The 25577-nt window shown below is 51.9% G+C and overlaps 1 protein-coding gene across 1 annotated transcript in view; it reads left to right on the top strand.

The window, feature by feature from the left end:
- The window catches only part of Capzb (capping actin protein of muscle Z-line subunit beta), a 104883-nt gene extending 82795 nt beyond the window's left edge, over window positions 1-22088 (top strand). The window contains exons 5-9 of the mRNA XM_038333740.1: window positions 10384-10525; window positions 10814-10930; window positions 17211-17276; window positions 17946-18022; window positions 21264-22088. Coding sequence (XP_038189668.1) covers window positions 10384-10525; window positions 10814-10930; window positions 17211-17276; window positions 17946-18022; window positions 21264-21351 — 490 coding nt within the window. The 3' untranslated portion in view covers window positions 21352-22088. The remainder of the gene's footprint in view (window positions 1-10383; window positions 10526-10813; window positions 10931-17210; window positions 17277-17945; window positions 18023-21263) is intronic.
- The last annotated feature ends 3489 nt before the right edge of the window (window positions 22089-25577 follow it).

Genomic DNA, 25577 nt, shown 5'->3' with positions numbered 1-25577 from the left:
AAGGTTGGATTCTGAAGAGTTCCATGGATATGGCTTGGAGACTGGAGCAGAAAGACCTAGGGAAGAATGACTGGCTCAGAGCTTAGGCTTTTCCCTCCATCTGCCTCAGTGAGGTTTGCATTTCAAGGCAGTATGCTTTTCACCTCCAGGAATGTCAGCCCAGGACCTTGGTCTTGGGTTCTGAGCTCCTAGAACAGGCTGAGGAAGAGCAGGGGACATAGTCAGCCTGAGGTAATAGAGAACGTAATCACTTCACGTGGGGCTGTGCCCTTTTCCTTGCTTGGGTCCAAAGGTTTGCAGGTGTCTCTTGCTTTGGACTTTGGTAACGTGATTAGTAGTATTTAGTTTTAACGTGTGCCACTCCTATATTCAGCTCTGAAAACACATTCTGCCTCTGGGGGGCAGAACTTCCCACTGTCTCAGCCTGTGTGGGGTCCTCTGCAGTCGAGTTGTTCTGATTACATAGGAAGATGGGCAGTGTCCAGGAGACTAGTGATAAGAACCCACTGCAGTTCCCATCATCTGGCCTCTCTCGACTGCAGTCTGGGCATTGGTTGCCTTGGTGTTCACTGTCTGAATTTCATCTGCCAAAAAAAAACTAAATAGAAAGCAGGAGTATGTAGAAAGGCAGATCGCTTGTGAACATGATCCCCCCCCAAGCCAGCACTGGGGACTCTGATCCTCCTGAATTCTGGGTCCCTGTAACCGTCTGGCATTCAGTCACGCTCAGGTTTCTGTGGCTCTGCTGGAATAAGACATCTCTAGAAGCCAGGCCAGCTCCCCACTGTCAGGCCCTTTGTCTCTCCAGAGTGCTTTACTTCCTAGGCTACTGTGATGGACAGACAGACAGTTGCTTGGGGCGAGTAATCAAGGATAGAGTCCTGCAATGCTTCCTGAAGCAGGGGGCTTTCCTTCCCAAATTCCTTGTAAGAGTACCCAGTGGCATCCCCTGGCTTCTGAGCCACCTCTGGGCTCCTTGCCCTCTTTGATTTCTTATGGTGCAGGTTTTCATGCGTACATATAATCACAGCCTGGACATTGTGTTGATTTCTTATGGCGGCAGGTTTTCATGCATACATGTATTACAGCCTGGACATTATGTGTTGCTTCTCCCCACAGCTGGGATGTTCCAGGAGGCCAGTCAGCCTGGTGTGGGCACAGAATATGTCTTAATCACGTCACCCCAGACAGCTGTCCCAGCTGCCTCCTTCCCAGCCTCTGACTTGGGTACATTCCCTGCCTTCCTAGCATACAGTTTTGGTTTGCATGGGACCGTGTTTATGTGGACTCACACATGCAAATGCACGTGTACTTGCGTATGAGTGTGTGCAGGTGTGCCCTTCCTCTGCATGCATGTGTGGAGGCCAAAGGTTGACATTGAATGTTTTCTTCTGTTCATCTCCACTTTATTTTTTTAGACAGGGTCTCTCTATAAACCTGAACTCACAGATTAGCCAGACAGGCTGGCCAGCGAGCCCCAGGAATGGTCTTGTCTCCACCCGCCAGTTGTAGCCACACGCTGCCATGACCTTCTTATGTGGGTTGTGGGGATCCCAACTCCCATTTTCATGCTTACTTGACAAGCTCTCGATCCACCTCCCCAGCCTCTACAGTTTTTCTAACTGTGAAAACAGGTACTCAAAGCTTCTGGCCCAAAACGAGTTCCCCAAAAAAAGGCAGCTCTAGGCAGTTGAGGTGGTTGGTACCCAAGAGTCCCGTGTGGCGAGTCACTTAGGACTTAGGACTCCACGGAGCCAGCATCTCTGTGTGGAGCGTGCAAGCAGAGGCACTCACTGCAATGTTAAGTGTAGGCGCTTCGCCAGATCCCCAGCCCCTCCAGTCACCTTCATTTCCCTTTAAGTAAAGAACTGAAAGGCTGTAAAGAAGGACAGCCGTGGTCCAGATGTGCGCTCTGAGCGTCGCTGGCATTGAAGTTGCACATGCCTAAGCCGATTGGTATGTTTGCTCAGGGGATCATTGCACCTGTGTGTACTGAAAGGAATTTCCACAGAATACCTGTCCCATGTCTGTGGGCAGATTGAGACATGTTCTGTAAACTGTAGCGGAAGCAGCTGTTGACACACAAACAAGGGTGACTAGCTTTCTGCATCGTATCACAACACAGCCAACCACAACTAAGGTTAATCTCTATTTTGTGTGCTGCCAAATCTAGCTCCTGGGGCCATGGAGGTGGGACTCTGCTCACAGCAAGCAGGACTTTGTGTCTCTGAAGAGATGACTTCTGGGCAGTTCAGAGCACATAGGGGTCTGATGCATGGCAGCAGGCACCAGAGCCGTGCCCTTGATCTTCTCCTGTCTGCGGACATCATGTCCACATGCACCCTTAAACTGCACTGGTGTAACAGCCAGAAGGGCGCCCATGCCCAGCCCCTTGGAGTTACGGACATCTGCAGTTCTCTGGGCTTCACACTGGTACATGTGAGGCAACTCCTGGGTTCTGCTGTTGACAGGAAATATGCAAATCATGAGTTTGGAGCCAGTGGGTGCAAAAGGAATGTTGGTCATACAGACAGGAGGCAGCTGGCCTTTCCAGCTGCCTTTCTAGGTACAGGGCTCTCCTTCCTCCTGAGCTGAAGTTGAGTTGCTCCTACCGTGGGAAGCAGGTACCCTTCTCATTTCAGAAGCATGTGAGAAGGGTACCTGCTCTGCTCTCTGTTGCTTCTCCTTACCACAAAATGTCATCAAACATGAGTCTTGTCTATGTGACCTTGTCCCTGCTGTGTTCACACATGCTGGTTATAGTGAAAAATGTCCTGGTGACCATCGTCACAGGCTTATACTCCTATTTAATGAGATCTCAGAAGCAAAACAGACCATGTCTATGACAGAAGGGATACTGAGGAGGCAAGGGGGGCTGTTCAGAATCTCAGAGCTACTGCACCCGTCTCTCAGAGGCCTTGAGAGCTTCCTTTGTCTTGCTTCTGTCTTTAGCTTGACAGAGGTATCAGAGTGTAGCCCCTCCAGGCTGACCTCAGTTTCCCGTGCAGGCCTTCCTTGCTCAGGCCCACACTGTACGCTGTCTGGAAGGCCTTGCAGTTTCCTGGTCTGTGAAGCCAAGAGCACAGCTACGCTCCTGCATCGCTTCTCATATTCCAGGTCACAGAGACCTTTGTGGTGGGGTGGCCTAGGGCAGAGTAGGAGACAAGTTGCTGGCACCTAAAAAGCAGATGTTATTTGGGGTTGACTGCAGGCTCAGCATGTGGCAGTGTAAGTGGCATGTGGTGCAGGGATATTGACAGCAAGGATGTGAGCTTCTGAGCCACGTCCTGTTCTCCCCAGAGGTCTGGTTTAGGGAAAGCTCAGGTATTAGCTTTCTATTCTCCCACCTCAGAAAGGACACTGAGCGTGGTGGCTTAACACCGTGTCACATGAGGAACACTGCAGGATTGAACGGCCAGAATTCTTGGAGTTTATGGGACATCTTCAGGTATGTGTGAGGGGTGTGCCCTTCCTGTCCCAGGTGACACCAAAAGGCAGAGGCTTCACTCACCACATCCAGTGTTTGAAGAGAAATGTTTGCCTCGGGAGGTGGTGAGTCCCTGTCTGTAGTAGGAATTGCTTGTTCGTTCCCGGCCACCCAGACCCGAAATAATTACACAAAAACTACATTAATTACTGTTTAGCCAATAGCTTAGTCATATTTCTAGCTTACTCTTACACCCTAAATTAACCCATTTCTATTCACTTATGTATTACCACAAGACTCGTGGTTTAACAGTAAGGTTCTCTGGTGTCTGTCTCTTTCAGCAACTACACGGCATCTTCCTGACTCTGCTTACTCTCTCTCTCTATCTCTGTTCAGATTTTCCACCTGGCTTTTTACTCTGTTAAGCCATTGGCTGAAAGCAGCTTGTTTATTAACCAATGGCAATAAAACATATTCACAGCATACAGAGGGGAGGCCCACATCACCTGTCCCTGGAACTGTGTGAACAGAGACTTTTGACAGAGATATATGTCATGAATCTACTCTTAAGCTGAGGAGTGCTGCCTCTCCCCTCCTCCCCCCGCCCCGGGTCTGTGAGTGAGACTGGGAGGCACGCTTTAACCAGCTGATTTCCACATGAGGAAATGGTCTTTGGCACCATGTTGGTACCAATTAATATTCCTGGCTTGGTTTTTTGCCTTTGCTTAGGCATTTGGGGATTCCTTTTCTTGTATCTGTGTATGATGTCTGCCTATGCAGGCGGGTGCCACACTCATGCAGAGGCCAGAAGAGCCCTTCAGGACATCTTCCCCTGACTGCTCCCTACCTCATTTCTATCAAACTCGCCCTTCAGCCCGGGTAGCTGGTCCTGAGCTTCCAAGATCTTCCTGTCTTCACCCCCGACCCTAAGGTCACAGACAGGCATGGTACACACAGCCTTGCTTGGCATTTTGTTTTGGGTTTTGTTGTTTTTGTTTTAGAGACAGGGTCTCACTATGTAGCCTTGGCTAGACTGGAATTCACTCTGTATACCTAAGTGGCCTTGCCTGTCTTGGCCTGCCAAGTGCTGGGATAAAGGAGTACACCACCACATCCGGCCTCAACTTTTCTTTTTAAATTTACATTTTTAATGTATTTATTGTATGTGTGCATGTGCAGGCCCCGGGAATTGGACTAAAGTCATCAGTCTTGGCCTTCACCTGCTAAATCGCGTCACCAGCCCATGCCCAGTTTTTTTTATGTGGGTGCTAGGGATTCAACTTAGATCCTTATGTTTGTGTCGCAAGTGCTCTTCACCCATCAAGCCATCTCCCTAGCCCCACACTGTGTTTGTTTCCGACAGAGTCTCACTGTGTTGTCTGGATAACACTTGAGTTCTTGGCCTTCCTGCCTCAACCTTCTGAGTGACAGGCTTACAAGTGTGTTCAGCCAAGCCTGGATGGCTTGCTTTGACTTACTCTAGCTTCAGAAGAAAGTCCCACCTAGCATCTTCGCAGCTTCCCTCCTTAAGCTCGTGATGTAGCTGGGTCTGTGGTCAGCATCATGGGCATCTCAGATCTGAGTCCACCAGAGTCCATGACTGAAGGCATGTCTCTGCACCCTAGAACCACTGCTGGTGTCCTGGACGGTGCTGGGAGGTCAGTTCCCAGGAAGTTTGGCCTGGCCTTGCCCTTGCTGCCATTTTGAAAGGCTGTGACCCAGGACTCCATACATTTGAGTACTCAAACCTGGCCACTGTCCCAGGAGGCAGGAGCATGGGCCAGCTTTCAAAGCCACTCAAGGCCCATCTCTTCATTCCATCTGCAGTTCAGGTTAGCCAAGACTGCAGATTGGGTGGGTCACAGTTACAGCTCAGATTCCCAAAGCGAGTTTCCATCCAAGGTCTCCTCCACATCTCAGCATCAAACACTCCATAAAGTTCTGACGGCCAGAATGCCTCTTCCTAATTCTGTGAAGTTGGTCACTCTGAGTGTATTATGTTCTGCTCTTTGTTCTGCAGCGCAGACTGTGAGCATGCGTGCTGTGTATGACTGACAGTGTGCATCTGGAAAGGGGTTTTCAGGGGAAAATCACCGAACTCAGAAGAGAAATGGTGATCCAGTCCAAGGATCTTAAGAAGAGTAGAATAGGCTCGCGAAGGTGCATAATTGTGACTGGTCGGTCTCACTGGCAAAATGCCAGCCCCTCTGAGGCTTCTGCCCTGCGCTTCCTCCCTTCCAGTGCAGAGGTGCCTCATCCTTCTCAGATGGACTATATACTTCTTTAACCCCCGCCCCCATCTCTCTAGGCCCAGCCACAAGACCATTCCACGGGACTGTTCTCCCTCATAGACATTGATTTCTGCCTCAGCCAGAGCCACTGAGACTTCTGATGGGACCAGTGGCGCTTGGCTGATGGGTGTCTGCTCCCCTGACACACACACCCTGGTGATCTGTCATTGAGTCTGCTATAAGGCTTTCTGGGACTCTACTCCCTTCGTGGCCCAATCTTGTCCAGGATAGCATCTCTGTGGTCTTCCTGAGCTCCTATCTCCTGATCTGAGCAACTCACTCACCATTCTGACAGTGTGCAGTGATTAGATCCCTGTGTTGCGTCCCCTTCCCCTAGTTGGGAGGCCCAAGAAGAGCCATGCTTTCCTCTCTTAAGGAATGTTCTTCTGCTGCAAGGGCCCGGTAGTCTTTCCCTCCTGGATCCCATCTCACTCCTGAGAAAACTGAGGCTTTTGAAATTGTCAGCACCTCAAGTTAGAGAAGTTAGAGCTCTTAGTGGCATCGCCTAGAACCCCCAGCCTCTCATGCTTGGCCATGTTGGATCCCATAGTGTTGTTGACATGCAAGGCCCGAGAGCAGGCCTGGAACCCTGGCAGAGCCACCTCATTGAAATACCATGTTAGCATTTAAACAATATTAATACTATTTGACTCATTAACTGTACAAAGGCCAATCAAAGTGCTTCCATGTGTGTGCTGTTAGTTCTGGCGGGCAATGCCTCCTGTGGCTTCATGTGGTTTCAGACAACATTTTAGCACATTCTTAAAATACCCACAAAAGCCTTTATGTAAAGGCTCATAAATGTGAACCACATAAAATTATTTTTTTCCTTGTTTCATGTCACTGTGATCAAAGTACAGTAGGTAAGAATAAATTTTCAAAGCCTTGTTGAGGTCTTCTTTAATTAATGCTTCACGCGCAGAGTAAAACCATAAACCATATAATGGGGGTGCAACTATTTGTGGGCCTCACAGCCACGTCCTATCCGACAGTCCAAGGAGCCCTTATGACAGTGGCTTCTGAATGATTCCAGAATGGCCCTTCTAATCACCTGAGCTTCAGTCCCTTTGTATTGGACATTCATGTTGAGACTTGCAGCCACTGTGAGTCCCCAGAGGTTCCTCTTGGTGTCTGGAATCAAGTCCGTTCTTGAGTTGTTATGGTGTTAGGACCCTGTCTGAGGAGCAGAGTCTCAGTGCATCCTCCCTGCCCCCACAGAGAATACCCTAGTTCTCAGGGAGAGCTGGCAGTGGGGCCTCTGCTCAGTGCAGCCACAGAGCCGTATGGAAGGTCAGATGGCCTGTGAAGATCCTGCCGATGGGGCACTGGCCACCGTGGAAAAGGGCTGGGATGAACTACCTGGTGAAAAATGCCACGCTCGGCCTGGTACCATCCCTCACAGTCACACAGAAATGCAACATCTCGGTGAAGACTGGAAGGAACTCTGGAAAAACCGGATTTGTGGGAAATGCCGAGTTATGGTATTGTGGGCTAATTTTTAAATTTCCTTTATTGTGATCTTGAAAAAGTTTTTAATACAGGGAGGGGAAGCCCACAAAGAGGTCACCCTTGGGCTTACTTTTTTTTTTTTTTTTTTTTGCGCCCTTCAGTTTCAGAGTTTTGAAATTCTAGACCCTGCCTGTGTGGCCCTTAGGGGAAGCTGAGAATACCTGAGAGAAACTGCCCTGAGCAGACCCAAGCTTCAGGCTGGAGTGCTGGGGTTGGGACAGCCCCTCCCACCTTATAAATGCTGTTGTTTTCTGTCAGAACAGAGAACACAAAGGGTAGGTCCTAGGGGATTCGCCTTAGGTCATCTGGTGCTGTTGAACTGGTCACTGGCTATCAAGGCACCAATGCGTCTGCTGATTGCCGCCAAGGCAGCCTGAGCCAACACCCTGAAGAGTGGCCCCTGATAGGAGCAGCCCTGCCGCTGGAATGCAGCTTTCCAAGCTATGGGTGGGTGAAGGATGGGCCTGGCTGGGACTTTGGGCCTGTGCTCTGAAGGGCCAAGTGGGCAGAGCAGAAAGGAAGCCTCCGACAGCCCTAGCCTAAGAGCAGCCTCCGTCTTTAGAGACGCTTTTTGCTTTTGCTCTGGGCTGCGCCTCCTTCCTCGGCTTGCAGCTGAGGCCACAGAACATGAGAACAGTCAGAAAATCTTGCTACCACGAAGCCTCATCCAGCAGGGTTGGCCCAGAGGTGACCAGCCAATCTTTGCACATTCCAGAACATTCCAGATTGGCTTGGTTTGTGCCTCAAAGCACAGTACTTTGTTTCCCTCATGTTCAGGGACAGAGGGGCATTTGTAGAGAGTTTCTGAACAAGAGAAAGAATGAACGCCTTAGAGTGGAATCCAAGAACCCCTTGTTAGCCGTTATCCTGGATTCCCTGAGCACTGGTCTCACAGGTGCCCATCTGTGCCCGTGAGCTGCGTGTGCTCTGCCCAGCACTTGGACACATAACTGACCAATACTCACAGACGTTTACTGGGCAGGCCTGCTGTGTTCCACTCCGCCTGGTGGGAGACAGCCAGAAATTCAGTTTGATCTCCTGCACAGTAGAGGCACAGGAAGTGGCTCTATCACCGTGAGTGTGTGTGTGTGTGTGTGTGTGTGTGTGTGTGTGTGTTTTGGGAGGGGGGTTGGGGGCAAAGATACAGGAACAGAATGGAACCTTGTCAGGGGGTTAGGAGTGAAAGGTAGACCAGCCATGACGCCTGTACTATGTGGATGTGGGAAGACTGGTGTCCTTGACAGGAAGGGGACTCTGGCTTTGTCTTCTCAGTTACTCTGGTATGTATCTTATTGGGGGGTATTGTTGGTTTGAAATAGTTTTATAGTCAAGGTCAAATTTGCAGAAACAGACTGGGCAGCACATGGGTGGCAGAGGCAGGCAGATCTCTGTGAGTTTGAGGCTAGCCTAGTCTACAGAGAAACCCTGTCTCAGGGATGGGGAGTAGAGGTGGGATTGTAGAAACAATGTAGCCGGCCCACCCTCAGTGCCTAGTGATGTCAGTCCTTGAATGCCCAAGGCCTTCATATAAAATGACAGAGCAATTACACAGGACCTACACCTCTCCTCCCATGTATTCTGAGTCATTTTAGATTGCTTCTGATACCCTTTGTTTCTGTGGGACAGAGCCTTGCTCTGTAGCTCTGGCTGACCTGGAAATCAATGTATAGCCTGGACTCAAACTGCTGCTTATCTTGCCTTGACTTCTCAAGTGCTGGGATGCCAGGCATATGCGCCCACACCACGGGCATGTGCGCCCACACCATGGGCATGTGCGCCCACACCATGGGCATGTGCGCCCACACCGCCAAGATTCCTGAGAGAGCGAAAGCGCCAGTGCTGAGTCAGCAACAGCTACCCTGTCCTTAGAGAATCAGAAGGCAAGAAAGTCGGTGCACATGGCCTTTTCATTTTCTAACCAGAGCCTGAGGAGGGGCTTTAGGTATGGAGCTGATTCCCCAAAGAATTCCTGTGTTTTCTCCTCCTCATTCTCTAACATATAGCTTCTTTTTTAAATATACAACTTTATTGTGACCTAAAGCACGCTTGTTATCTTTGGATATATTTCATTTTATTATCAAAAGCAATAATTTTCACACCAGTAACCCTAGTACTGAGGGGACCAAGGCAGGAGTGTGAGTTCAAGGATAAGGCTGGCCTGGGCCTGGTAGTGAGAGCCTATCTCTTCTTGCCAGAAACCACCCTCCTCACCCCAGATAATCATTTGTCAGGTGTCCACTTACCTTTTTTCCCCCCTTAATGTCCTGGTATTGTTCCTGCGTCCCAGATTTGCACAGTAGGCCTCTAATACCCTCCTTAGCATATTGTCCCTGACTGCGTGAGTCATAGGCAGAGCCAATCAGAGGGCCGCTGGCACCAGCCCATGTCTGCCTGAGGGTCACCATGCACCATGGTGCTAGCCCCCTGACCCCTGAGGTTAGAGAGGCATTGGCCTTTGTGATGAGGGAAAAATACTGGCCACAAGATGTGATTACCTGGTGTTGCGTTGGCTGGTTATCGGCAGAGTGTGAGGTCACAGCAGCTGGCCTCACAGGTCTCAGCAGCCATCCACGTGTCACCCACCCTTAGACATGGGGCCCTAGTGTAATGGCCGGTTCGTTCTTCCCCTCCTCAGTTTCATCTGATCTGTGGGTTCTCAGCGTTGATTTGGACCTGAAGAGGAAAGGCTGTCCCACACGCGACCCTCTTTCTGTCGGCTTCTGAAACAAGTCACTCTGAGAAAACAGCATGATTGATTGCTGGTAGATGTGGGGATGTGGGGCAGGCTTGTCAGCCTTCATGAAAGACAGATGCTACACAAGGTGACTGTTGATTGCAAAGGCTATGTTTTCCAGTGATGGCCAAGTCTACTGTGAGGGTACACACTGTGCTGGATCTTGTACTGGGGAGGAAGCTGACGCCCAGAGGAGTTCAGTAAGCTTGCCAGAAGCACAAAGCTCAAACTGAGACTGATCTTCTATCTTCCTGGCATCTAAGGCCTTGCTTTTCTGCCTCTGCAGCCATGGGATAGCCAGGGCATGTCAAAAGGTCAACCCTGGCACCTTGCGTGAAAGGTTCTTAATCCTAGACAGGTGTCTCGGGCATCGTCCAAGCACACCATTACTGATAGCAGTCCATGGGCATTATCGCTTGCAGGTACTTTGAAGGTGGCGTCTCATCTGTCTACCTCTGGGATCTGGATCACGGCTTCGCTGGAGTGATCCTCATAAAGAAGGCTGGAGACGGGTCAAAGAAGATCAAAGGCTGCTGGGATTCCATCCATGTGGTGGAAGTACAGGTACTGCCCCCCAGTGCATGTGCCACACCCTGCATGGCAGCCCTGATCTCCAGATGCTTCCCCAGGGACATGCTAAGATATATAACCCCCCACTAATTCCAAAAAAATGCCCAGAGCCATTTGGATGAAGATAAGTCAGGGGAATAGTACTTAGCGATGCTGAAACTCCCCAGAGTGCTTAAGGCATGATTGCAGATCTGCCCTATAAAAACCATGGCATGGGGGTGGGGCATGGCTTTCTCCTCAGCTCTGGTTCACCCAGGCTATGCTCTCCATCTTTTCCCCCAGGAGAAGTCCAGCGGCCGTACCGCCCATTACAAGTTGACGTCCACGGTGATGCTGTGGCTGCAAACCAACAAATCCGGCTCAGGCACCATGAACCTGGGAGGCAGCCTGACTAGACAGGTAGAACTTGTGTTCCCGCCTCTTGCCAGTGCCCTCTGGTGCAAGAGCAAATGAGCTCTTGGCCCGGGTTAGGGGTGTGTATGGCCAGCTGTCGACCCACCAGCTAAGGGCGACTTATAGTTCGTGCCTTCCTGTCCTCTGAGCTGCTTGTGGCTACACACCAGCTGCCTCCCAGCCAGCTGCTTGGTGTAGTAGGACTGAATGATTGCTGCTTGTCATCCACCAGGGCTTGGTGTCGTCTGCTCACGTTTTGCTCGGTTTGCCAGCAGTCAGACCGGACTCCACGTGAACTGCTTCTTGCATTTCAGTCCTAGGTGCCTGCTCCCCAGCTTGGTCTGAGTCCCGTGTGTTGGATGTGGAGGATTCTGGGTGGGGGACTCTTCATCTCTGTACACAGATTTGCCAAGTTCTACCTGTCTATTGCTCCCCTGTCCTGCTAGCAGCCACATTGCATGATGTCTCTTCGGGCTGTGAGTAGAACATAGAGCCTGGCCTTCCTGGCATAACCCTCTCTTAGCAGCTACATCAGGAACTACTAGAGGCACCTAAGCAGGTTTCAGACCCTCAGCACTCCATCCAAAGTTTCATGTTTATAACCTTGACACCTTCAGGACCCTTTACACACCTGCGCATCTTAGGAGAGAGAGGGCTTTCTGGCAGGAAGCCACGTGCACAGGGAGCATAGGAGAGCAGACTAAGCACAGCACGGGGCCTCAGGAGCAGAAGCGCTCATGAACTCCTGTTCCTGAGCGTCTGGCTTCTGAAGAGCCTCCGCTCCACAAGATTATTACTCTGGGGGCCGGGACAAGGCTCAGTGGGAGAGTACTTCTTGCCTAGAAGACTCACTTCACAGGACCAAAACCACGCAAGATAATTTTATGTTTGATAACTCTTAAGAGAAAACCTTTGCAGGAGAGTTTAGATTAGGAACTCTTATGTAGGTTTGCATTCTGCAATGTGCAAGGGCATCTACATACATTTGAAAAACAACAGTGCAAAGCAGGATAGCCAGTACCAGCCTGCACATCTTGCAACTATGGGAGCCTTAGAGTCTCCCATGGAAAACCCTCCGTGCCTCTGCTGTGTCAAGGGTTAGTGACTGTAGGGAGCCTACATCTTCAAGACAGACCGTCCCAGGCCCAGCACAGAACCAGGCGCTAGTACCCAGGGCAGAGCCCATCCTGCTCTGTGGACATGGCCCCTTGACATAGGCGGGCCAGCCAAGTTCTCCAGCAGCCAGGGCCACTGCAGCCTCCCCTCTCCTTCTCCCTGCCACCCAGGGGATGGGCGGGAGCTCCTAAGTCCATCCGGAGGCTGCTTCCTGCCTGCCTTGCTGCTGGAAACTATCTATAATTACACCTGGTGTACAGTGACCTGCACAAATATTTAATCCTCCGTCTTCCTGATAGTTTAAATCAGGGCCGTCCACCGTGGCCAACATCTGGCCCTGCCATACTCAGTAGCCCTGCCAAGCCAAACTCGCCCTGGTGAGTGGCTGTTCTCGGCACACCTTGTCCACATCGCCTCTGCTGCCTTGTGCTCTTGGGACTTTACTGAGGAAATCCATGCTTCTGTCATCATCCTGAGGGCCAGAGTCATAACTCATCCAACACGCATCAAAGCCGAGGCTCCGCTCCAGTACAAGTAACTTACAGAGCAAGGAAACTGAGCCATGGGGGTCGACCAGTGCATGGGAGCAAAGCATAGCGAGCGGGGTGAGGGGGGCTGCTGAGGGCTCAGCTGTGAGTTCCAGATGCACCCTGGGAAAGTGTCTCTTGAACTACATTCTAGCCAGTTGCCATTCCCACTTCACAGGTGAAGAAACTGAGGCCCATGCTATTAAATAATTGACTAGAACAAAAGTGGCAGAGCCTGGATTTACAGTCAGGGCTCGGATGACCTCCGTTTGTGAGTGGCAGGGAAAGAGGGTGGTCCCCCCACACACATTGACCGCGCAGTTTTGGTCACTCTTATACCCACTCCACATGTCGGGGGGGCGGTGGTTGGAGGAGCTGTCTCACCAGGCCTCTGGTGCCAGGCACTGACCTTGCATGCCACGCTGTCCAGCTGTCGGGAGACTCCTCATCAGGGATGAGCAAGTCCCTGTTTCGCCAGTGTGGCTCTTCCCCAGCAGCCTGACCCCAGGCACTTCCCAAGGTCCCAAGTATCCCAGGCCCCATATACTGGAAGGCCAGGGGCTGTTTCCTCGGGGGTCCCCTCCCGGCAGTAGTTGAAGTATGCTTCCTGTCCTCTTTTCCTTACAGCTTCTGGGGATACATCGAGGGAGTTGAGAACCCCTCTTGGTGGCACCTGTCACTGTGATAAATGGCCCCAGCTGCTTGTCTCAGCTTTTCAGGACGCCCTGCTGGGAGCTTTGCCTTGTCCTTCACTGTGTCCTTTTGTTGCCTCCACTCAGAGCTGTCCCTTGGGAACATCAGTTAGATGGGAGAGAGGCTTTCAGCAAACCCTGCATCTGTGGGGCTGTGGGCACAGCCTTTCTGGACACTCACTACAGCATCATTGCGTCCTCCTGCCAGGGCAGAGGCCCCATGTGAGGGCGGTGGCAGAGGTGCCCCTTGGCAGGCTGCCACCGAGGCCCCAGCTGGAAGGCCAGGGAACAAGTGACAAAGTGCTGCTTGCCAAGCCCTAGATCGGAAAGGGAAGCTGCTAGGAGAGGTCACTTTGCTGTGTGACAGCAGAGATGTGGGAATGAGGCGGACCATAAATCTCCGGAAAGAGATCCAAGGACTTCCATCCGGGGCAGGGCTCTGCAGATGTTCGCTTCATTTTCTTTTCAGATTCTAAATATTTAGACAGGAAGGTGGAATATTGTGTTGAGTGGGGAGATTGGGCGTTTGCAGGCAGACCTCCCTCCTCATGAGCCATAGGGTCCAGTAAGAAACCAGCCGTCGGTAGCCTCTGCCTGTGGACCCTGGCTCATGGCCTTTCCTTGTGGGTGTTGGAGGGAATGAAGTGTAGCACAGACCTTTAGAGACAGCCTGCCTTGGGAACATAGCTCCCAACAATGGGCTCTGGATGAGGTGGCCTGGATGGTGCTATTTGAGTGGTGCAAAGTCTAGAAGCAGTTGAGTGTTTTTCAAATGACCTGGGACACAGTAAGCCAGAAGGAGAGCCTGGTCTGGCTGTGGAAGACAGGGGAAGAGACGAGGGGCCAGGGTGCTGGGTTTCCATGAGGCCAATGAGATTGGAAGAGACCCATCTCATAATCTGAATCTCGGGTTGTGGGTTTTCCTTGCTTTTTTGGTAAGCATTATACAAAATCCACCCACCAGAGAGGTCACCTCGAAAGCTGCCTTCAGAATCCTCCATAACTTGGTCGAGGCTATAGCTCTGTCACCTCACAGCGTGTGACCAGACAGATCCTCTCATTTCTCATCAGCTGTGGGGGGACGGTGTCTATTGAAAGCCTGTGCTACTCTGACCCCTGATTTCCACCCAGGAAGAAGTAGCTAATTCTGCAGATCCCATTGTATCTTCCAGAAGAGCAGCTGCCAACTCAAAAGTCGGACAGTCCTCCCCTCCTCTTCAGCTGGGTGGCAGGTTTGATCCTAGCCGGACACAGCCTCATGTCTATGGCACAAGCTGGGCACGAGCCATGGGGCCCTGGGCATGGGACTTCCTTAACGAACAGTGTGTGCTGCTAGGCATACCGTGGCACTGTGTGTATGTATGGTCATCCCTTAGCGTGCAGTAGCGGCAAGGGCGTGGAGGCGCGCAGACACCGTGCTGCTGAATGGGCCCTCCTGTTGGCTTGAACAGACTAGAAAAGATACTCTGTGCCAGTGGGAAACACCACCCACCCTGTTTGAGGACAACAACCACCAGATTCAAGTACACTTGTATCTTCCCCATCTTAGCTGCAGAGAGGGAGGAAAGGGTCTCACTGGGGACAGGCAAGCTAGGCCCTGACTCCAGACTCAGTTGGAACCACCTTGTGGAACATCTGTGCCGCCACAGAACATAAAAATGTTTTCCTTCTGGCAGCTTCTTTTATGAGGGTGTAATAATATATGCATTACAAAAATAGTTCTGTTCCTGGTGGGTCAGCGTTGCCAGCAAGCTGACCCCAGCCAGGTGTGGAGAGGGGGGAGGCAGTGGGGGCAGGCAAGGGGGCTATGGAAACTGCCTGTATGTGCCAGGATCTTGAGTTTAGAGGCCCCCTGTGTGCTGCTGGGGAGTCCTTCTGCCCCCGCCCCAAACACACACACATACACACCATTCCTTTGAGGGTCTGGTGGTTTCAGCCTTTCTCTGCTGGAAGGTGGCTCTTGATTCTGAAGTTAAAAGGGCGGGGGGGGGGGGTGTGGAGAGAAGGCATTGATTTGCTCTCTCACCTAGCAGAAAGTGCCCTTCACCCCGGGTGCTGTGCTCACCCCGGGCTGCCAGCACTCACTGAGATGGCCCATGAGAGACCACAAAACCCTCACCTCTTACTCTGGCGGGATGGAGGCAAGAATCTCCCTCTGCATAGAGCAGGAGGCTGAGCAAGACTGGGAGGGTGCAGTTGGCTGTATCAGAAATACCCACAGAGCAACTCTGAGCAGTCTGGAGGCTGGACACAGCAGCCATTTCCATGTGGGATGTTGGTTTCTTAACACTCCTTTTAGAAATGGGGGGCAGGCCCTGCCCTTTAGGTGTCTCCCCAGCTCCGTTCAACACGCACACTAACCAGTTGTCCTAGCAGCAGGCTTTTGCTTGGGGGAAATGATGTTCCTCTGGTATTGTGAAGTGCTGACCACACCTGAAGTGGGCCCATGGCCATCACGAGCATTCTCACTGCTTCAGAGACAGCTGTCTAAGCAGTAAGACTCCCTGGAACCCCTTGCCAAAGAGTGCCAAGGAAATTTCAGGGCCTCCAGTAAGGGATCAAGGCACCCATAACTAGCAGCTCCCCATCACCACCATTTTTGGGCAAACCCCTTGCTAGGACCAGACCTCTGTTTTGGAAGGTCCTTGGGTCCAAATTACCTCAGACTGGACTCTTGCCTTGCAACACTCTACCAAATGGCCACCCCCTTCTTTCTCCTTGGTAGTCTGGAGCTGACTGTAGAGTGAGCATATGCCTGTTGTGGAGACCGATGAGACCCACCTCTGCCATCAGCTGTGTGCTCCCCACTTTTACCCACCTCTGGCATCAGCTGTGTGCTCCCCACTTTTACCCACCTCTGCCATCACCTGTGTTCTCCCTCTTTTGCCCACCTATGCCATACACCGTGAGAGATCACTCTGCCAGATTGCAGGCCGGCTCAGCCCTGCTGGCATCCTGGGGTCCCACACACCTACACTGGCTTTTCTATCTCTCTTGTCCTAGGTTCTGCCATCCCTTGGCCTCTCTCAGTAGCCCATGTCTCATCCAGGAGGAGAGAACTGGAATCACAATTACATACCACCGTGTGGGTGCTGGGAATTGAATCAGGTCTCCTGGGGAGCAGCCGGTGCTCTAACCACTGAGCCGTCGCTCCAGCCCCAGTGTTGAGCTCGTAAATACTTGCGTCTCCTGGCACCCTGTGAGACAGAAGATAGGCTGCTCTCTTTTACACGGTTACTCCCTTCTCAGGGAGGTAAAGCTTACCATGGGAGACCCAGAAGCCAACGGCAGAGGCTCGCACCTCCCTGCCGTCGCCTCCCTTCACGCACTCAGAGCTGGCTGCTGTCCCCCGTCCTTTGTAAACCAGGAACCCACCATTTCCCTGCATGGCTCCCAGCCTTGGCACGATGGCAAGAAGGGGGTTCCTCCACAGCTGCTCACATGGTTGTGGGCATGGCACTACATTCTGCTGGTCCTGGAGTCTTTGCTGGCAAGGCCGGGAGTCCCCATGGCTGCCATGTGACAGTGTTGTGACACAGGGAAGCTTCCAGTCCCACACCAGGCCTCGCTCACATCTGGGTAGCAGCCTGGACCTGTGCCTGCCAGGAGTGACGTGGCCCAGTGCGGCCCAGGATGACCTGTCCCTTGTGGCCCTTTGCCCTCACTACTGTAGCCCTAGGGGCTAAGTGGGGAGTCTGTTCTCAGAGCAGCATCAAGAAACACTGCCCTAGAAATAATAGGGCTTCAGAATGTCTGCTGACTGGACTGTTTGCAACCACAAACTTCAGTCACTTGTGCTAGAAAAGCTCCACAGAGCCACCAGGGGCAGAGGGCTGTGATGTGCAGGGACAGCCACCAGGGGGCAGAGGACCTCAACGTGCAGGGGCAGCCGTGAGTTGGCGGCAGCCTGGAGCTGCAGCTTCTTCTGACTAAACGTTGGTGTCTTTGCAGATGGAGAAAGATGAAACCGTGAGTGACTGTTCTCCACACATAGCCAACATTGGGCGCCTGGTGGAGGTGAGTGGCCCCGGGCTCACCCAGTCCGGGTACAGCATAGACCAGCGTGCTTCTCCGCAGCTTCCGTCTCTGCTGCAGCTGGTCCTGTCCGGGTTTTCTGAGCTTTCTTCTGACTTGGATTCAAGCAGAGCTCGGCTCCAAGCCTACCCACCCCAGTGCTTCTGCTCTGTCGCTGGCCCTTGGAAGTATGAAGTCCTGTTTCCCCTGATCACTGGGTGTGAACAGTGATCTGAACTTGGGGTGAAAACAGATCCCTGGAACACCAGGGCCCTTGGAGCAGCTTCACTTGTGGCTGCCACAGCCTGGCCTGTCACCACGTCTCGTTTGGAAGGGGGGTTGTTTGGACTGGAGACGTGTTCTCTGGTTTCACAGAACTGTTCACAGAGTTGGTGGCCAGGCAGTGTGCTGGTAATGTGGTTTAGACCCGCGCCCAGCAGTGGTCAGAATTGGCCATCAGTCTCTAGCTGTTGGCTTCCTCCATGCTGAAGGACAAGAAAGACCCAAAACACAAATTATAGGTGGGGTTCTGGCTATGCCTCTCAGCACAAGGGAGCAGCCTCTTACCTCCCTCCTGTGGCCACAGAGGGGACTGCAGGGTTGGTGGTGGCAGGTGGATATGGGCCTCAGGGTTCCTGTTTGCCATCTCTGCTGACTTACCTCCCTTCCCAGGACATGGAAAATAAAATCAGAAGTACACTGAATGAGATCTACTTTGGGAAAACAAAGGATATCGTCAATGGGCTGAGGTAATGTACCAAAACTCTGAAGCGTTGAGGCCAAACATGGGACTTACATCCTGTCTACTTAGCGCTCTGTGGTCTTGGGCCTCCCGGTTCCTCATCACAAGATGTGGTCAGGGATTGCTTTCAGTTTGAAAGACTCAGAAGCTGGTCCAGCACTTTCTATGACCTCTACCAGCTCTGTCCACTGGGCTCATTCACCTTAGCAACCTTTGGTGCCTTCACCTTGGAGCTCGGCACTGGCCCCTAGAGACTGTCCCCAGCCCCTTTGGCATTGGGGCCTGACAGCCACACACAGATCCCAAGACGCCGAAGACAGCTGAGCTGCCTGGCATGGTGTTCCCTTTGAGGGCCCCAGCACTGTCTCAGGATCTGGGTTCTGCAGAAGAGGGCAGGACGCACTGTGACCTCTGGCTCTGGTGTAGTACAGTGGGAGGCAGAACCCAGTGGGGACGGGGCGGTAACTGAGGAGGGAGTGAAGAAGAGAGCGATGGCCTTGGAGTCACAGGGTCCTTCCCACACCTTTCTCAGTGGCCCTTGTCCTGTGTGGGAGGCAGAGTGCCAGCAGGGTTAGGAGAGCTGATAACAACTGGGAAGGGCGCTACAGCTCAGCTCTGCCGTGAGTTCATGGGCTCTGCTGTGCCCTTGGGGCCCAGTCTTCCAGTGCCCTTTCCTGGCCCCGGTTTCATATTGCAGGCCAAGGAAGTTTGTGAGCTTGTCCAGCAGTCTTGAGTTAAGTGAGATAGTAGCCCCTCTTGATCCCCAGTGGACCTGAGTATCTGATCAGGCCTGACACTTGGGGGCTGTGGTACCAAATGTACCGTATATACTCTCCGGCCTGGACAGCCCCCACCATTCCCAGTAATAACAGGGAAACACGGAAAATCTGAGCCTGTGTGGAGGCACGTGTGAACCCCTCAAGACCGAGGCCTCTGCCAACTTAGACCACTGTGGCTGAGACGCGCACTCAGCCCCAGGACCAAGGCAGCCTCTCCTGCCTTTGCCTTTGCCTTTGCCCATGACTGCTGGCCTCTTGTTCTGCATTGCTGTTGCTCTCTTGCTACGGCTTCATCCTCTCCGAACACTCTCTGTAGATCTCTTGACGCTATCCCTGACAACCACAAGTTTAAGCAGTTGCAGAGGGAGCTTTCTCAAGTGCTGACCCAGCGCCAGGTCTACATCCAGCCTGATAATTGAGCCGACCCAGGTACCCTGCCTGAAGGGCGTGAGACTTCCCCACTAAACAGGACTCACCAACCTGCCAAGACCCTGCCACTAACCTGTGTCCACTCACAGCTGGTGGGTAGCCACATTAACGCATAGCCTCAGCCCCACATAGTGTGGACACGTGTGTGCAGTGTGTGTGCTTCGCACTTTGAGCAAAGGCCAGGTTTGGGCTTTTTGCTCCTGACAAAGCTCAGTCTTTGGCACTACTATGGCCTCTCCAGCAGAGTGCGCTGTGTGCACACATCCCACTGGCTAAGGCACAGGGTCTGTGCCAGCTGCCACACACCGCTTGTCTGACAGAAGTACAGCCGGTTCCTCCTGCCTGCTCTCCTACCAAGGATCCCACAAGCTACGTCTCAGGGCCCCTTGGGCTGTTGACTCAGAAAGCATGGTCTCCCTCTGAGTCCCTCTGAGTGATGGAACACTCCCTAAGCCAGGCCAGCACGCCTCCAGACTGGCCACTGCTGGGCACTCTACCCATGCTGTGTGTCCCCACAACCTCCCTTAATGAGCTGCAGCTGTCCTCCAGCAGCCATGCTGGTGGAAAGGAAAACAGCCCTGCTTGTTGACAATGGCCAAGAACCATGACTTGGCCTGGGACAAATACAGATGTGCAAACGCAGTCAGCATCTCGGAAAGGAGGAGGGTTTTAAAATGAGGCTCCTGGGAAGCTGCAGGCCCCGGGGCTGGACACCAAAGGCCCAACCCAGACAAGGGCCTATGGGATTTACCGTGAAGCTCCAAAATGGGGACTTCCCTGCCACTGTGGTCAGGCCCAAGGCGGCCATCAGTTCTAGCTTTGGCATCTCCAGACCTCCCGTGTCCCAGCTGAAGAAAGCCCTTTTAAGGGACGCTGCCACTACCGCCATTCCCTGACAAACGAGCTGGAGGTATCCTGAGGGGAGCCCCGGCCCATCAGCCAGATGTGTCTTCCTCCCTGCCCGACTCAAGCTCTGCCTGAGCCCTCACACTGCTCCTCTCGCTGCCACACTAGTGTTGGCCTCTGGTGAGAGTTTGGGACCCTAAACATCCCAGCGGAAGCAAATTACACCTGAGTGGCAGCAGCTCACACTAACGTCCAGTGGCTTCTTCGTTCGGGTCCTGTCCTCCCCGTCTTGAAGACTCTTCTCAGGTTTTCATGGGTTGCCGCTCCGTGTTCCACTCCATCTCACCTTCGCCATTCTCAGCACACGAGGGTAGACTTCCTGACAGCGCCTCTCCCAGTGCGCACTAGAGCCACTTGCCAAGCATGCTGCCCTGCTCTTCCACTGCTTCCGAGCTCCCCACGGTTGCTGCAAATAGTCTAGTATGCTCTTAATTAACTGGTGCGCTGGGGAAAGAGCTGCCGTGGGGGACCTTTCTCCGGCTCTCAGCTTTGTTTCCTGACCTGGGAATTAGGCTTAATGAAGAAGCTCCACCCTGAGATGCTTCTGAGAACTGAGTCTGCGTGAGAAGCACCAGACAAGTTGAGGTCCAGCCCTGATGAAGAGTGCTTCCCTGCCAACCCAGGATGTGACACCGGGACCCAAGGCTGCCCCTTAGGGGCTGGGTTCGCAGCCAGCTGCACTGACTCAGAGGCTGGTTCTTATGTACTTGGTGGGGCAGGGCCAGGGGGAGGGGCTGCTACACTGCTTCTCCAGGGTAAGGAGCCAGCCTAGGCTGTAGGTAGAGGGGGTGGGGCAGATGCTCCAGTAGAAGCCCTCACTGCCCAGTGTCTTCACCTCTCAGCTTGGGCAGCAGGTCCAAGGTCAGATGGCCCAGGCTGCATGGTTCCTGAAAGCACCCAGCAGCTTGAGGCTGTACCCCGAACTGTGGACTAGGGATCTACTGGTCAGGTCACCCACAGCCTGGGCAGAGATGACCTCTGCTCATGATGCCCAGCAAGTTACTGCGTGCAGGCCCCCAGCCAGGTCCTCTTCCCACTCTTCAGGGTTGATGGTACAGCCTGGCAGCCCACAGTGGTCCCAGGCTGCCTCCCCGTCTCTGTTCCATGGCTGATGTCATCTCTCCTCTCCTGTAGGTCTGTGCAGACATTTGCAGACAAATCAAAGCAAGAAGCTCTCAAGAACGACCTGGTGGAGGCCTTGAAGAGAAAGCAGCAGTGTTAAACCTCTGCTTCACGCTAACCGGACATGCCATGCACTCGTTAGGTTCCTTTCTTAGAAAACTCGTTTTCTGCTCCTTTTCCCTCCTCCTTCCCTCCCCAATGGGTCACGTAACAGTTTGCATCGACCACGCAGCGCCATCGCTCCCCAAGAATAAAGCCCGATAACCACCCTCCTCTGGCTCCAAGGCCCGCTTCCCACGACATTTCCATAGAGACCATGTGTTTTTTTTTTTTTTTTTGTTTGCCTGGGCCCCGTCTTCCTCCCTGTCCCATTTATAAGCATATATACTGTCAGCCACTTCTCCTCCCATCTTTTTGTTACATTGGTGTAAAAAATGTAAAACAAAAACATTTTATGAACTAACTGGTGTGTGAGAGAGAAGAACTGGAAATCAGATTCCATGTGTACTTGGGAGTTGCTTGGAGTTGGGGGCCGGGGGGACAGCAGACAGCTACGGAGGACAGAGAGGCGTCCTCCTCGGCACTGTCCTGCGCAGACGGTGGACGTGCCCACCCAAGGAGACCACAGTGGGGGTGGCGGCTGGCGACCGGCTGCGCTTCCGGCCAGGTGCTTTCCTGTCGATTTTTATGGAATGCAAAAGGAGTTTTTTGTTTTATTTTGGTTTTTTTTGTAAAGCTTAAACAAAAAATCTACATCTTCTACTTGAGCCTCCATACTTAAAAAAAAGGAAAAAAAAAGAACAAAAAAATAAATAAAAAGAAACTGGGACACAGTTAGTGCTGGCCTTGTGTTCTTTCTCACCTGTCTCCCTCATCTTGGAGCTCTTCCCATCCCACATCCAGCTGCAGCACATCTGCCCACTTAGTCCACTTTCACCTCAGGAGCACAGCAGTGGCCTGGGGACCAGCCGTTCCCCATGCAGGTTCCTGTCCCCTCGCGCCCTCAGGGACTGAAGCAGAGCCCAGGGCTTCCTAACGCCGTTCCTTATCTAGCTGGACGGTCATCCCTTTCCCTGGCTTCTGTGGCTGCCATGTTTGCCGCCCCATCTTCTGTGATGTCCCCAACTCATTACTCCTGGTTTCTCTTATTTGGTCCTGTGTGGAGTACAGAATTCCATGGGAGGGAGGTAGAGCAGGCTGGGTGCCATGACTCATACTTGTGCTGTCAGCGTTGAAGCTGAGGCAGGAGGATTGTGAGTTCAAGGCTGGTCTGGCCTGGACTATACATCCATATGTTGTCTCAACTAAAAAAGAAAACTGGGCGTTGGCACACATTTGTAATTACAGCACTTGGGGGTCAGTGGCCGGAGGACTGCCAGAGATCCGCGGCCAGCCTGGTCCTCAGAGTAACTTGAGGCTTGCTTAGTGAGACCGTGAGACCGTCCCAAAGCAAATACTGAAATCAGAGGCTGTGAGCCAGCAAGATGCTGCCTGGTAGGAAAGGCTGCTTGCTGCCAAGCCTGAGGGCTTGGGCTCCATCTCTGGAACTCACGTGGGGAGAGAACTGGCCGGCGTGTGTGCACACGAAAACAGAATTAATGTAAAAAGAATAACAGAATTGGGTGGAGATGCAGCTCGGTGAACAAGCACTCCACTAGCATGTGCCAGCCGTAGCGAGGCACACACGTACGCGCGCACACAAATGCTACTTGTAGTGTCACATAGATTAGTGGCTTTGAACTCAGAGAAAATGTAGCAAACAAGCATGAATCAACTAGGTTTTTTGGGTTTTGTTTAATAAAGCAACCTGTAAGGACAGATCAGAATGATGAAAAGGGGGGCCTTGCCTAAAACCCATTTCCATGGGCTGTGAGTAGGACTGTTGGGTCCTCGTGTCGTGCAAAGATGGGGACAGACCACCAGAGTCTATTAAATCAGAAGCAAACTTTATTCCAGAAAAAGAAAATCTCCATAGGGCACACAAAGCTGCTCAGCTATAGCTGTGACCACAGCCAGAGGTGGGCTTCTGTAGCCATGGCCACGGTGGTTTCCGAACTCCCCTTTTATAGCAAGAAGCAAGCACTAGGCATGAACAAAAGAATTTTTACAATCTCGAGGTAAAACTCAGATACAAATTGCTTTTTTTTTTTTTTTTTTTCAATTTCCATTAACAGGGTTTTTCAGTTAAACTAGTTTGTATTTAGCCCATTGTTTCTCTGTGGCACTCTCTGATGGTGTTTACCGAAGCTCTACGCTCCCGATACGGCCAGTTTTGCTTAGCAGGGAAGGGTAAGGGACAGTGCACAACCAAAAAGTCAGTACATCCCATCCTTTAAAGGTTAACTCAGCTCACATCAGTTGTTGATCATGAGTGGCCAAGGGATGTATCTAAAAAGCTGACCCTCAGTTTGCAGAGAGCTGCTTCAGCCTTGCAGACAGAGCTGTGGGTTGTAAAGCAAAGTAACCCATTGTTAATAGTTAATTTGAAGCGGCTGACGGTCTGCTCTCATTCTCCCAGGCTTACAACTTTATATGTATTTCTACATTCCCATTTCTGGAACCCACATTTCTTTATTCTTACTCTTGGACTCTTGGGACAGGCACAGCAAACTTCCTTCTATGCAGTGAGGATGCCACTTAGCTAAGGGACAGCATGGGACACGTCCAAGAGCATTTGCAGCCTGGCTTACTCTGGCGCTCTGCTCTTTCCTTGATGCCCATCAGTGGGAGAGCCGTGATGGCTAGCAGGGCCCATGGGGATTCTGAAGAAGAAACGGGAGGACTAGAGGTATAGAATAGAGTGCTTTCCCAGCACGCAAAAAAGCTCTGAGGTGATTTCCAGCACCACACACACTGGGCATGGTGGTGGACACCTGAAATCCTGGGCTCAGGAGTTAGCACAAGGACCAACCATTCAAGGTCCTCGGGACTGCAGTGGTGGTTCAGTTAAGCACTCGTTGCTCTTCTACAGGACCCAGGTTCAACTCCCAGCACCCACATGATGATGGCTCAGAACTGTTTAACCACAGTTCCAGGTGATCCAAAGTCATATTCTAGCTTCCATGGGTATCAGGCACGCACAGGGTTGCCGCACATACATGTATGTAAGTGGAGACTGCACGTTTCCCGGCTGCCCATACCCGAATAATCACACAGAAACTATATTAATTACAACACTGTTTGGCCAATAGCTTAGGCATATTCCTAGCTAACTCTTATATGTTAAACTAACTCATTTCTATTAATCTGTGTATCACTACAAGGTTGTGACCTACCGGTAAGGTTTCCGCATCTTAATCCTTCGGCAGCTACATGGCGTCTCCCTGACCCTGCCTTCTTTCTCCCAGGATTCAGTTTAATTTCCCCCACCTAGCTCTATTCTGCCATCATAGGCCAAAGCAGCTGTTTTGTTAATAAATGGCAATAAAGCATTCACAGCATACAGAGAGGAATCCCACATCACAGGTAAAACATTCTCACACAGGGTTTTAAAAGTTCAAGGTCATCTTCATCTTTAGCTAGCTCTCTTTAGGGAGATCCAGATCTCTGTAGGGAAATACTGTCTCAAAAACTCCCAGCCCAAGAGCTGGGTGTGATGTGGTGTGGAAGGAAAAGGGAACATAAAAAGGGGACAGAGAAGCTGCAGAGAAACCCTGTCTCGAAAAACCAAAAAAAGGGGGGGGGGGGGACAGAGGAGACTCTGGGGGACAGCAGAGAGAGAGAGAGAGAGAGAGAGAGAGAGGGAGGGAGAGAGGGAGGGAGGGAGGGAGGGAGGGAGGGAGGGAGGGAGGGAGGGAGGGAGGAGGTGGAAGAGAGAAGTAGGTGGAGTTCCACCTTTTAAAGGGACATGCACTCAAGGGTGACATACTCTGCCAGGTCCTCACGTGGTGGGGCCGGGTGTTCCTATGTAGCCCTGGTGAGGAGCCTGACTGACCCCATCTTGAAGATAGGAGCCATTATGCTGTATTTTTAAAAATAAGTTTCTATTTATTATGAGAGTTGCCCAGGAACCTGACCTTCCCCAAACCATGACCTTGATTTTTTTGTTGTTGTTATTGTTTTTGAGGATACCCTTGCCCTCCCTGATCCTCCCTAATCATATGGCAACCACATGATGTTTTTTTTTTTTTTAAAGACTTGTGTGTGTGTGTGTGTGTTTTCTTATTACTCTGTCGTCTCTCTTCTGTAAAACTGAAGACAGATTGTAGAGCCGGGTGTGGTGGTGTAGGCCTGGAATTCCAGCACTTGGGAGACAGGGGCAGGAGGATCATCCTTAGCTGCCCCTAAAGTTCAAGGTCAGCCTGGGATGTGTAGACAGTTCCCTAG

This window comes from Arvicola amphibius, chromosome 6 (genome assembly GCF_903992535.2).
Source record: "Arvicola amphibius chromosome 6, mArvAmp1.2, whole genome shotgun sequence".
NCBI lineage: Eukaryota > Metazoa > Chordata > Mammalia > Rodentia > Cricetidae > Arvicola > Arvicola amphibius.
This window is presented reverse-complemented; position numbering and strand designations above follow the sequence as displayed.